This window comes from Coenobita brevimanus, chromosome 26, assembly GCF_032717465.1.
Source record: "Coenobita brevimanus isolate Jiangsu-jjx chromosome 26, ASM3271746v2, whole genome shotgun sequence".
Lineage (NCBI taxonomy): Eukaryota > Metazoa > Arthropoda > Malacostraca > Decapoda > Coenobitidae > Coenobita > Coenobita brevimanus.
Window position 1 is genome coordinate 10,649,969 of NC_136979.1, and position 14,386 is coordinate 10,664,354.

Consider the following 14,386-nt stretch of genomic DNA (forward strand, 5'->3'; position numbering starts at 1 on the left):
AGGATGGAGCGTGAAAGACTGACAAAGAGAGTGTATGTGAGTGAGGTGGAGGCCGAGGATGAGATGGAGGGATGGGGTGGAGAGGTATATGAGAGAGGGGGGTGTGAGTTGGGAGAAGGGCAGTGAAATGGTGGGGGACAAGGTGACGTGGAGGCGATTTGTTTGTGGCCACCCCAAACGGGATTGAGGCATCTGGCGATAGATAGATAGACATAATAATAATTAACTAGCAAATTCCTGCCTAGTTATTGCATATTACTGATAAATAATAAATTAATAAACTAGTGATACAATGTAGAACAAACATCATTAATTGACAGAATTGATGAAAATATTATTTTTCGTCATCAGTAAATACAACCAAACCGTCAGCATATCTGTGTGTACCCACCGACTCCAGACCTGTATTCATCATATGAGTAGCGAGGAGCACGGTAACGTGTGAGTACGGCCAGAAAGTAGTGGTGCTCTCAGTTCTGCTAAAAAAAGTAATCGTTTTACCACCATCGCTATTAAAATAGTAGCGGCAGTATGTAGCGCCGCATTCCAGCTTTGCTGTACGTTCACTAACTTCACTCCTCTCAAAGACCATAAATTTACTCTTCCCTACATTCACTTTTAGATTTCATACTTTATACACTCTACGAAACTCATCCACCATGCCTTGCAGCTCCCCTTTGTCTTCATTTAACAACACCGTATCAGCTGCAAACAACGGTACAGGGAGTTTCCAAACACTGCCCTCTCTCATTAGAGCCACTCCAGCATCGACTGCCCTACCTCGTATCTCATTTATAACCCCATCCATATACTGATTGAACAACCATGGAGACATGACACACCTGTTTCAATCCAACCTTCAAAAAGAAAAATTCACTCAGTTCACTATCTACATACACTGCAGCCTTAGCACTCTCATACATACTCTTCACAGCATTCAACAACTTCCCATCTACTCCATATATTCTTAATACTTTCCACAATCTTTGTCTATCCACCCTGTCATATGCATTCTCGAAATCCATACAGGCCACATACAACTACTTTCCCTTCTCCAGAAACTTTTCCACTAAAGATCTAAGAATGAATATCTGATTTACACAACCTCTTCCCTTCCTAAAACCTGGTGGTGGTAGTGTCAGAAAAGAGAGTGAATGGCCTTGTGTGATTTGCCACAAAGGTGTGGGAAGCAATTCCATCTTGTGCAGTGTCTGTGATAACTGGGTGCATAAGAGATGTAGTGGTATTAGAGGTAGACTATGAGATAATGTTGATTTCATGTGTGTGGTGTGTCAGGGAGAGCAGGTGGAGATTGTCTGGTGTGAAAGGTTTGAAGATGGTGAGTCTCTTGAGTGTGTGGAAAAGTTTTGTTATTTGAGAGATATGTTCTGTGCTGCAGGTGGAGCTGGAGCTAGCTCTGTGGCTAGAGTGAGGAGTGACTGGAAGAGGTTCAGGGAGCTGTTGCATCTCCTGTCACTGAGAGGGATCTCCCTCCATGCTAAAGGATCTTTGTATGCGGCATGTGATAGGAATGTAATGGTGTATGGTAGTGAGACTTAGGCAGTATAGGAAAAGGATATTTGCAGGCTCAAACGTACAGAAATGACAATGAGCAGGTGGATGTGCAGTGCATCCCTGAGTGTGAGGCCTGGGGAGGACTAGGTTTACAATGGAAGAGCTGGGTGGGTTAAGACTGGAGCGTATTGGTGTTGTGATGAGGAGCGGTAGATTGAGGTGGTTTGGGCATGTGGAGAGGATGGGCGATAACAACTGGGTGCAGAAAGTGAGATGTGTTAATGTTTGGGGTAGGGATGCGAGAGGTAGACCGAAAAAGACCTGGGACAAGGTCACTGAGTGTGACCTCAGGGATAAGGGACTGACTAGGGAAGCTGCCAGAGATCAAGCAGCATGGACAGCCACCATTAGGTGACCAAGGCTGATGCATGCAAGCATGTTGGACCCTTCAAAAATAAAACAAGTGAACAAATTGTACCGTAAAACGCCATAACTTCGGACATTTTTTGTGTGTTTTAATGAATAACTCCTTGTAGAATGGTGCAATTTTATTCCTGTTGGTGTCATGTGGTAGCCAGGGAGAGTACCTACTAACTCCATATATTTAAAAAAATTAGCCAAGCTAAACTTGTGCTTTTTTTATTTCATTTTCAAGTGTCCGAAGTTAGGAACAAATTTTCTAACTTCGGACAGCTCTTCCAAACTTCGGACATCCATGTATTTTCCCTTTAAACATGAGAATGGTTAATGGGATCTATCTCTGGACACACTGGCCAAACTTCGGACACTTGAGAAGTTTTTAAAAAATGTAAAAAAAAATATTGGGCACTCGTGACCAGAGTTATACATATATATAGAGAAGTATCCCAAAATATCTTCTTTTTGGAGCTCGTAATTTCATATCACATTAAATTGCATCATATCACATTGTAGTGAGGTATTCTGGCCGTAAATAGAACTAAGAACTATTCACGAACTTTTTGAGATGAAAAAATAAAATAAAAATGCACTGCATATACCCAAAACTGTAAGAGGAACTGTCCTCATTTTCCTAAACAAAACTTCACTTAATTATCAAGTATGTACCTCATTGACTCAACAAATGCATACCGAAATAACATAATATGATGTTGAACATTTCTTACAGGTTCTAAAGACACACACACACACACACACACTGTCACTGCTGTCATCAACCATTGGGTATACAAATGTGTGAGGTGTACCCTGAACGTGTTTGAGAAACCTGACATGTATTTCTGGTTTTACCTTCACAATGATAGCAATATAATGCCTATATCTGTCTTTGGTATAAAAGGGAACCCTCACAACTACCCAATCTGAGGGAACAACTTTATCCCCAATAATCTGGGTAGAGGTGACTGTCAGAGGAGATGCTTGTGCTTCATGGTTGGGTGCAGATGTGGAAGTGGAAGGCTATGCTGCTATCTCTGCTGTATCCTCTTGTGGCTGCAGTGGCTGGGGTTGTGGATCCTCAACTTCACACTCTTCATGCTGGCTCTCTGTTTCATTTTGTAGTGCCCTTGTAGTAATACTCATGCCCGGTGACACATTCAACCTTTTCTTTCGTCTTGGTTTCGCTATAGCTGGACTTGAGCTTGACTGACTGGTTCCATGCCTCATGTCCTTCAACAATTCCAACACTGAGCTGTCTAAGGCAGTACTGGTAGATGGTCCTGGTGTACCAGTATCAGCTGTATCTTGGATTGAATCTTCTGGAAGTCTTGAGATGGATTTCTGTGGATCAAGAGGATAAATGCCGCACTTCCTAAACCCACTACGTAGGTTGTCAGCAATGGTCCCTTTAACTTTATCCACCAGTTCGGTGGGAAGCAGTCTTTAGGTAATGAAGCACTCAGCCTACCAACAGTAGTTTTCTTGAAGTTCTCGAGGATCTTACGCCAGTGCACTTTTAGAGGCCGGAACACAGCAACATCGAGAGGTTGTGTCAAGTGCGTGGAGTTAGGTGGTAAGAGAAGAAAGGAGATATTATGTTTCTCACATGACTCAATAACACTGGGTGATACATGGCTTGCCAAGTTGTCTCCTATAATGACAAATCTACCTGTCTTGCATTTAGCATAGGGGAGGATAATTTTGTGGAACCAGTCATCGAATGAACACGAGTCGAACCATCCACTGGGGGACCTATTGTATAGTGTTCCAGGAGGGCCCCCTTCAGTCCATGTATCGTAAAGATGGATAGCTTTATACACCACATATTGAGGGAGTAACACACCAAATGCAGTTCCAGAGAACATAATAGATATTGAGGATTTTGTTGAGTTCATGATTCTCTCTGGATATTTAGTGCCCCGCCTCACTATGACTTTCTTTTTACCTGGATCATCAGTAAGATTGGTCTCATCAAAATTTATTATGTTCTCTGGAGGCACACCTTCTAGGGATTTTTTCAGGTTACTGTAGAACTCGGCTAGCATGGCTCTTGTTACTCTGGCTCTGTCAGTCTTTATATTCTGGGACAATCGTCTACTAAGGGTTTGTTTGTGGCGCTTGAAGAAGGAATGGGCCCATTTAACACCAGGTACATTGTTACTGAATCGTGACACAACAACCCCTCGTTTGTCTAAATATGCTTTCACTAACATCCTCAAGTCCAAATTGTCGAGTGGGAATCCCCATTCTGCCAATGTGAGGATTCTCTGACACACCAGTAACTCTTCATCATGGCTTAATGAAGTATTACGTCCCACTTGTTTGCAATGTTTTTGTATCAGGTAATCATGTAATGTGCTCTTTTTTAATTTATATTTTTCAGCTGCTTTGCGCACACTCATGTTCTTGTTATTTATGTCATCTTTAGCCTTTTCCAGGGCACTTTTGGACACTTTACTTGTGTAGGCTCTTTTCTTCTTTATAGGAGATTTCGCTGTTTTAGCCATGTTTTTCTGTTTATATAATTAGCATCACTTTACCATTAATATTATTGTCTGTCCGAAGTTTGGACTTTATTTGGCTCAAATAATTTGTCTGTCCGAAGTTAGGAATTTTTTCAGCAAAATAAAGAAGTATTCATTAAAGCAGGCATAGCAAGATTATCCATGCATATAATTTGAAACAGTTTACTTTCCAGTACTTACAGCACTTTTCTACATATAATCGTACTGTTCACTTTTTTACAATTGAAACTGTTTGTTCTGTGTGAACAAAGTTTTGCAGGGTAAGAAAATTCAGTTATTTTTTCCAATGGATTCACGAATTTTTTTTCACCCACACATATTCAAGCTAGTTTAATAGGATTAATACATAATAGTCTTAGAGGATTACCTTACCTACCCACATCATTATTTTTTGCAAATATCGCACTCTCTTCCAATAAACTTGAATTATTACATTTTTTTACGAAATGTCCGAAGTTTGGACGCCGTGCGAAGTTATGGCGTTTTACGGTACATACTGTACAGCTGGATGGAGAATAGCTAAGAGTGACAAGGAGAAAGGATCAGTAGAACTGAAATGTCTGAGGCACTGATGAAAATCAGGCTGGGAAAAAAATAGGACTGAAATATTTGAGGCACTGACAAGTCAAAATGGGTAAATAAAATGTACTGATAGTGTGTGGTTAAATGTTGAAATATGAAGGTGAAAGTGTATTAAATGGATCTAGAAAACATGAAAAAAATGGCTTGAGATTGGAAGGATACCAAGACAAGTCAGGTATTACAGTTCTCTTGTAGAACAGTATGAAAGGTGGGGAAAAAAAAGAATCCTTTGTAACTTACTGGAGATTTTACGTATGGGAGCAGGCTGAGGCAGAGGACTAGCAGCTGGGTGTTGGCTTGGAGTTGGACGAGGGACAGCTGGACTTCCCGAATGAGTGAGAGTGAGAGAGGCAGGGTTCGTTAAATGGTTTGGGCCTACTTCTGCCTGTCTTGCTGCTTCCTTTGCTTCTTTCTCACGTAACTGTAAGCAGAGACGGAGAACTCAGTTGTTGTTGTCATTGCTCAACCCCAATCTGTCTGATCGAGTGGACCTGTTAATTGTACATAGGCAACTGCCTCTCTGGGGCTGTCCCATAGGTTCCCAACACTATTGATGTTATGTCTGCATCTTAGTGTGGCATGTGTTGTGCAGTGCATCATTATGCATGTTAGGTGTGTGGGTTGGCTTCGACTAGTTGGATATGTGTTATCTGTGATTCTACCCAACTCAAATCTAAGTTGGTAGTGCAAATTACAAATAATAGAAAATAATAATAATAAATAAAAGTAAGTAAGTATGCAAATTATTTAAATATCTCAATATTTTACAGTAATTCCCACAAATATATGCAAATGGTTCGCGCTTGCGCTCTGCGATATTGTGCAAGCTAAATATTAGTCAGACTGCACACTCGTGCTTGTGCAAGGCAGTGAACTGTGGATTGCGCATTGCGCTTGCGCAAGGTCCTTTTTCGTTTGCGCTGCCCACCGCTGGCCATTACTCTCTTTAGGCACAAAATGATCCACAAGTCTATGTGGCAAGTGATGAGAAGGATGGGTGGTGATGTGAATGAACGGAAGGCAGTGACTACTTGTGTGTGTGTGGATAAGTGAATGAGATGGTATATAATGGATGCAAGGGCATACAGAAGTTGGGGGAGTGGACTTTCAGACCACCACTTGGTGGTGGTGAAAGTCAAGGTTCATGTGAGACGGAAGAATGGAAGGAGGGAAGGATAGGAGGAATCAGTCCAACAACAAAGGTGGAAAGGTTGCAAGACGATGGATAAAAGACAGAATATAAGAGAGAAGTGGAGGAGCAATTGGGTAAATACAATTTGAAGCAGATGGGGGATGTGGAAGGTGTGTGCACGATATTCGCAGGTGATGTCTGGGGTGAAAAGAGGATATAACGGGGTGCAAGGAACAGCATGGTGGAATGAAGAGGTGAGACAGGCTGTGACACAAAAGAATGCATATAGTGAGTGGATGGGAAACAGAGTCATGAAGGAAACTGAGAGATGGTAGTGAGAGTTATATGTAGAGAGGAAGTGAAAAGTGAAAAGGTTTGTAAGAGAGAGTAAGATGAGAGTGGATGAGAAATTTGGATGGAATTTGAGTTCAGAGTGAAGGGAATGTAAGAAAATGCTCTGGAAAGAGGTAAAGAGAGTCAGACAGGGTGGTAAAGAAGTCAGAAGGGGAGTGAAAGATAAAAATGGCAGATTGATAGAGGAGAAGGGAGAAAGAGTGACCAGATGGAGAGAACAATTTTAGGAACTGTTAAACACAGAGAATGAAAGTAATGTGAGTATAAGTGGCTGAAGAATGGCTGGGAGAAGAAAGAAGGTGAGATGGGAGGAAGAGATCAGTAGAATGAAGTAGTGGAAGCAATTAAGAAAGCCAAAATGGGGAAAGCCCCAGAATTGAAGGAGTGTGTGGTGAAATGCTGAGGCATGTGGAAGAGTTAGTAGTAGAATGGATATGGAAGATGTGGATAATGGCCTGGGAGGAAGGTCGAGTCCCAAAGGATTGGAAGTCAATTATAATTATTCACCTGTACAAAGGAAAAGGGGAAAAAGAAGTGTGTGGTAATCATAGGGGTATTTGCCTCTTAGTGTGACAGGAAAAGTATATGGTAGGATACCTATTGAGAGATTAGGGAAATAACAGAAGAATTAGTTGGAGGAGAACAGGGAGGCTTTGGGAATAGAAAAGGTTGCACAGATCAGATATTCATCCTTAGGTCTTTAGTAGCAAAGGGAAAGAAGTGCAGCCTTCATGAATTTGGAGAAAGTATATGACAAAGTGGACAAACAAGGAATGTGGAAAATATTAAGAATATATGGAGTAAATGGGAAGTTATTGAATGCTGAGAAGAGTATGTATGAGAGTGCTAAGGCTGCAGTGTGTGTGGATTGTGAACTGAGTGAATTTTTCTATCTGACTGTTGGACTGAAACATGGATGTCAAGTCTCCATGGTTGTTCAATCTGTATATGGACGGGGTTATAAAAGAGGTACAAGGTAGAGCAGTGGATGCTGGAGTGGCCCTAATGAGAGAGGGCAGTGTGTGGAAACTCTCTGTACTGTTGTTTGCAAATGATATTGTGTTGTTAAGTGAAGAGGAAGGGGAGCTAGAAGGCTTGGTCAATGAGTTTGGGAAAGTGTGTATGAAACAGAATCCAAAGGTGAATGTGGGGAAGAGTAAAGTTATGGTCTTCGAGAGAAATGAAGTCAGTGAATGTACAGTGAGGCTGGATCAGGAGGAAATGGAAAATGTGAGTGCAATTAAGTACTTGGGTAGTTTGAGGTGTAAGGATGGGAGTTTGGAGGATGAAGTGCTTGAAAGAGTGCAACAAGGAAGAATGGTTGCTGGCACTCTGAAAGCAGTGATAATTATTAGGGAAGTGAGCATGGAAGTAAAAAAAAAGTCGCTGCATGATAATATTGCAATACCAACTCTAATGTTGGGATGTGGAGCTTGAACCTTGTTGGAAGGACACAAGCCAAGAGTGAGAGCAGTGGAAATGAGTTATCTGAGAGGAGTTTGTGGAACTACATGGAGAGACAGACTGACAAATGAGAAAATGAAGAAGCATTGTGGTAAGGATGTGGATGTGATAGAAAGTGTTATGAGAAATACACTGAGGTGGTTTGACCATATGGAGAGGATGGAGAGCAAGAGACTAATGAGGAGAGTGTATGTGAGTGAGGTGGAGGGGGGGGAGAGGGAGGGGGAGGCTGAGGATGAGATGGAGGGATGGAGTGGACAGGTATATGAGAGAGTGGGGTGTGAGCTGGAAGGAGGGCATTGAAATGGCGGGGAACAGAGTGACATGAAGGCAATTTGTTTGTGGTCCACCCTTTACATGACTGAGATGTCTGGCAATAGACAGATAGACATACAGATGGATAGGGTCACCTTTGCTTCGGTTCTCTCACACCATCAGGAAGCCTTGCAGTGCAAGAGTGCTCCATTTTTTTCCTGAAGCACTCAGTCACCACATGCATCCCAGTCAGGGGAGCCTATCTGGCAGCAATAACTGGGCAAGGCAGTGCTTCCTCATGGGGAGATCACCCAAGAAAGGGACTGCTGCTCCTCCCTCACACACCCTCAAAAATGGCCTAAAGGCTGCATTAATGGACCAGGCACTGGCATCAACAGCTGGACACACACTGCCACCTTGTGTGTTTTCCAATCCCAACCTTTGAGGGGAGAGGGTTGCTGTCTCCAGTGATGGGGTTGTGGCTCATCAAGTAATGTGATTGCCCCTGTCAGGGCTGTCCCTGTGCCAGCAACTACGCCTACAAGATCAGATGCACCACAATCACTCACCCCTGAATTGTCACTTCCTGACAGGGGGTAGCGGCTAATTTAGGTATGAGAGGAAGAGGAGGTAGCAGCACAATGATTCTTCACCTATTTTAGATACCAAGAAAAAGCCAACTGTTGGACCCTCTGGGTTGCCATCAGCACCCACCAGCTGCAATGCCAAGTAGAAAGTCCTCTACCTTATGAAAAATGGGGCTGCCCCAAATGCCAGCCCCACGCCTAATTTTAAAAAATCCTAATCCAACAGTGGAACTACAGAGGCATAAGAATTAACTGGAAAGAGCTTCAATTGCCTTTAACTGAGGCCCATCTAGTCTGTGCTTGACTGTGGGAGACTATTGGGGGATGAGACATTTTCCCTATCCTGGGGATATGTTGATACAGTAAAAGTCCATTAATCCAAATGGCTGTGGACCGAGAATCATTAAGATTATCAGATTTTTCAGATTTTTGGGTGAGACCCCTAAGATACTTAATTTCATGTTTAAACTGAAATTTTACCAAATGGATCACTTTTCATTCATTCTTGATACAATATGGCAGATATTAACATTATGTATTACACAAATTTTTTACTTAATAATGTATTACTGAAGACACAAACTGTAACTGGTAAATTAAGAGATGTTATGGGCTGTTTAACTCACCAGTAATGTGCAGTGTTGAAAACAGCTGTTGTAGGCAGGTAAATCCAATTAAAGAAAGTAAGTCCAGGGTTAATAATAATATGTACATATTGTAAAAACACAAAAAATTAATATGTATTACTGTGGAAAATTCCTTAAACCTATGGTACAGTAGAGTTCACTTTGTCACTTTCACTCATCGTCCTCGAGCATCGGCTCAGGACTATCTGCTTTTTCTTGGGTTCCTTGAGGTGCCTTCTTTGGAGTGTGGGTAGCTGGTCTTGGGTCGTCATCAGTGGATTTACCTGCCTGGTTGCTCATGCACTTCAGCCAGTCATGGATATCAGCCTGCCTGACAGCCTGCGCACGTTTCTTGCAGAACTCGTTTTGCAAGATATGGAAATTGATCACCTCAGCCCCATTGTAATGATTACTTTGTTCAATGAAATGCACCAGTTTATCAATGTATACAGAAGCTTCCTTCCATGAAACTTCCACGACCACACCACTCAGCACTTCAGCGCATTTGGCACCCAGTTTGAATATTTTAATTTTGATTTTTTTACTTTTGGAGTTTTTGTCAGCCTTCTTCAAAAATTCGGATTATTGAGATTTTCAGATTATCGGTGTTCGGATTAATGGACTTTTACTGTATATATTTTCACCCCCATACCCTGCTGGTGATCATCAGGGCATCTGTGTCACCTTCTACCATTCTGATGTGTTTTTCACATCATTCTCCCTGCAGTCTTCCCTCCAGACAGCAGCAGTTCATCTGCGCCGGGGGAGGAGATACACAGGGTATAATATCTATCTGCGGCAAAATGTTACTGTTCAAGAGGACCTTCTTCGACTGGTTTGCCCGCTGACCTGGATATTCATTCTCCTAAAGGATTTGAATGGACAACATTCTTTGTGAGGGGGATGTAATATCCAATCAATGAAAGGACCTGCTGGTGTCAGTGGTAAAGGACTGGAATCTCTGCCCTCAGCATAGGGGATCCAACACTTTTACAAGTACAGACTGTTTGGCTATTGACCTCACACTAACTTCACTTGACTGTGCCTTAGATTTTATGTGAAGTGTCTCTGGTAACCTCCGTGAGAGTACAATACACTATCAATTATCCAGTGTCACAATATCGGGCTCAACACAATATAGGGAAACCCTGGATTAACGATGCAAATGGTTAAGTAAAACCCAGTGCTAGGCAGGGTATCATACACTGGGGCCGATTTAACATGCAAAGCTGACGGATGTGTTTTTGAGCCTTGGGTTTCCCCCCCCACAACCAAGTCCTAAACCCATCCAAATGAGTCCAAAAAAATATTTAAAGCCAATCTAAATGGCCTAACAGTTGTAAAAGAAGCTAACCTAAGCCTAACACCTGTAAATAAATCACTAGCCCCAACACTTATAATGCCCTTACCAGACATGATCACACTTATTTAGGACAAAAATTTACATAAAATCACACTCCACAAATGATTAGTATCACTGCCCTACTCACGGCACTCCTGGGACATAGTTTGATGCACTATGATAGTGGCTTGTATAATGCTGGTGATGCAACACGATGCAGGGTAGGCGAGCGTAAGAGAGTTCCTCACTCTGAGACAGCTGGTGCGAAAAGAACGATATGGGTGCATTCAGGGTGAACGATGGGTACAGGAAGGGTGCAGGAGCTGCATGAGCATTTCTGCGCATCCTGGCAGGTGGGCGGGATCAGCTGGCCGTGGAAAAGAGCAATTCAATTTTCAACACTCCTGGATGAAACATCAGAGGACCCAACGTTAAACCAGGGCTCAGCCATCATTAGGTGGGGTTGGGTGGAACCTCTACCCCCATCACTAACCTAGGGTATCGCATATTGGGGTTTGCCTGTACAGTATCCAGCACTGCTGGCTCAGCTCTAATAAAGCAATATCCGGTAAAATTATACAACATCCAGTGCCGAAACAGGACAGTTAACAGGTTAAGGCACTCCAATCAGATTGAGCCAGTGCAGGTTTATATCCAAGGGATGGTTGAGGTTTACTGCTCATGTAATGCCACCCAGGGATGAATGGGGCTGGTCACTCTCATCTTAAATGCCAGGAACAACTTGCCTAGACCTGGGCTACTATGCCCCTCATGGGGAAACACAGGACTGAATGATGAATGAAGGTGTCGTTTATAAAGGTTCCAACCTGATTCGTGCGTCGGCCTTGGTCACTGATGACGGCTCTCCACAATGCTTGAACTCTGGCAGCCTCCCTATTCAGTCTCTTATCCTTGAGGTCACACTATGACCTCATCCCAGGTCTTTTTTAGTCTGCCTCTTGTAACCCTACCCTCAATGTTCTCACCCTCTGCACCAAACTGTAAATCCCCATCCTCTCAACATACCCAAACCATTTCAATCTACTCCTCCTGATCAAAACATCAAAACATTCAGGCCCCATTCTTCTTCTCAGCTTTTCCATCGCAATCCTAATCCTCACAGGCCTCGTACTCAAGGACGCATCACACATTCATCTAATCACTGTCATTTCTGTATGTTTGAGCCTACAAATATTCTCTTCCTTTACTGCCCATACAGAATTACACTCCTAACACATGCTGCATATAATGATCCTTAGCGTGCATGCACACGCACACACACACACGAGCAGCCGGAGAGAGAGAGGTCGTCCCAGGCATCGCTCCTAACCTTGAGTAGTTTCAGGAATTTTGTCTGTCCTGTCTCCTAGGGTCTTTCTTTAAATTTAAAATAATGAAAGTTGGTAGACTACCAAAAATGTAAAGATTTGTTGGCAATAGTATACATGAATGTTTGTGGCTTATTCGGTAACAGCTGTTCAGGTACTTTACCGGTACGTTAAAGATGGCCGAAAATGTAAACAATGAGGGAATGGAATTTCAAGGATTTGATGCTAATACTAATGTCATGGACCTGGTGAAAACATTAATTATGAGGATTAGTGAACTCGAAAAAAAAAGTAGAGAATCTAGTGATAAAGGATGTGTCAGGAAATACGGAAACCACCGTACAGAGTCTAATCCAGTCCAACGAAACAGCCAATGAAGAGATTAAGAATTTGAAGAGGGAGAATGTTGAACTGAGGAGGAAACTTGAAGAGAGTACTAATAAAACGGAGAAGGTGAGTAATGTACTAGAAGAACACAAGGCAAAGTGGGCACACGTAGAAGAAGAACAGAAAGAAGTGGTCAGCTTAAGAGAGATCATCCAGGAAGAAAGGGAAATGAACAAGAAAGAAATGGAAGAAAATGTAGTGAAAATACTGAAGAAAAAAGAGAAAATAGTGAGAGAAACTGTAGAAAGGAACAGATGTGTGGTAGTATTTGGAAACAGGGAAGAGGAAGAAAAGGTTAGGTTCGCAAGACTCGAGAAAGACACGACCATGGTGAGAGGAATATTAGGCAAGATTGACCCCGAAGGAGACAAGTGGGTAAAAGAAATTGAGGAAGTAAGGAGGATAGGGCCTTATAAGAAAGGGGAAACAAGACCAATGAGAGTCAAGTTTACATCAGAAAGTGTAATAAATGAGATACTTAAAGTGACCTGGAAATTAAGCAAAGAGGCGGGGATGGAAAATATTATAATAAGAAAAGATCTGAATGAAGAAGAAAGAGAAGTTTTAAAATCATTAAAGGAAGAAGTAAAGGAAAAAAATGATAAGAGGACAGAGGTAGAACGTAATACTTTTTTTTGGAGAGTATTGGATATGAAAGTAAGGAAATAGAAGTGAAGGAAACTAGGGGGGATGGTTGTGAAAGATCAGAAGTTGAAGAAGTGGTACAGACAGAGAGTAGGAGAGAAGAGGGTATTAATAATGTCAAAAATAATTTGAAGGTGATATATACTAATGTTGATGGTTTCGTATCGACAAGGATCGAAATTAATGATTTCTTGAGAGAACATGAACCTGATGTCATGTGCCTTGTAGAGACCAAATTAAGAGAAGATATTGATGTTCATTTGGGAGATGGTAAATACAAACTGTGGAGAAAAGACAGGAAAGAAAAAAAGGGAGGAGGAGTGATGATAGCAGTGAAGAACAACATAAATGTAGATACTGTGGAAATGGGAGAAGGCAGGGCTGAAGTGATATATATGAAATTAGAAACTGGAGAGAATGTTAAGAGAGATATGGCGGTAGTGTATGTTCCCCCAAAGACGAGAGCATGGAAGGATGACGAATACCATGAGATGTTGTCAGATATGGCTATCTACTTGCAAGAAATAATTGAGAAAAGCAATAATATAATTTTGGTGGGTGACTTTAATTGTAAAGAGGTGAACTGGGAGGAATGGTACTCGGGAGGCGGCGAGGATTCGTGGGGTACTATGTTATTAAATATAATAATGAATAATGTGATGACGCAGTGGGTCAAAGAAGAGACACGGTTTCGAGGTGAGGACACACCAGCAAGGTTAGATTTACTGTTCACCAAAGAACCCGATGTAATAGAATCATTGGAATATCTCTGTCCTTTGGGAAAAAGTGATCACGTGGTCAATGAGTTCCAGATGTTAATAGGAAACGTCGAGCCAAGAGACGAGCTTCATAGACAGGGAAGATACAACTTTGGCAAAGCAAATTTTACAGGATTGAGAAACTTTTTTGAAAATGCGGATTGGAGAAAATTCAGAGAAACAAGAGAGATACAGAGGAAGTGGGATATCTTTCTAGACCTCTTTAACTTGGGAGTGGAAAAATTTGTACCAAGAGTAAGAGGGAAAGAAAACAGGAAAAAGGAGTGGTTTAATAGAAGGTGTATGATAGCCAAAAAAGAGAGAGATAAGGCGTGGAACAATTGGAGAAAGAGAGGTAACGACAGAACAAAGGAAGAATATAAAAGAACAAGAAATGAATACACAAGAATACGTAGGGAAGAAGAAAGGAATTTTGAAAAAGGTATAATTGACAAATGCAAGGATGAAC

General features: G+C 41.9%; 1 protein-coding gene across 1 annotated transcript in view; it reads right to left on the reverse strand.

Annotated features, from left to right (window-relative positions):
- Nucleotides 1-14,386, reverse strand: part of LOC145393964 (uncharacterized) — a 337,089-nt gene that overhangs the window by 207,981 nt on the left and 114,722 nt on the right. The window contains exon 6 of the mRNA XM_080267940.1: nucleotides 5,280-5,460. Within this exon, the coding sequence (XP_080124066.1) occupies nucleotides 5,280-5,460 (181 nt within the window). The remainder of the gene's footprint in view (nucleotides 1-5,279; nucleotides 5,461-14,386) is intronic.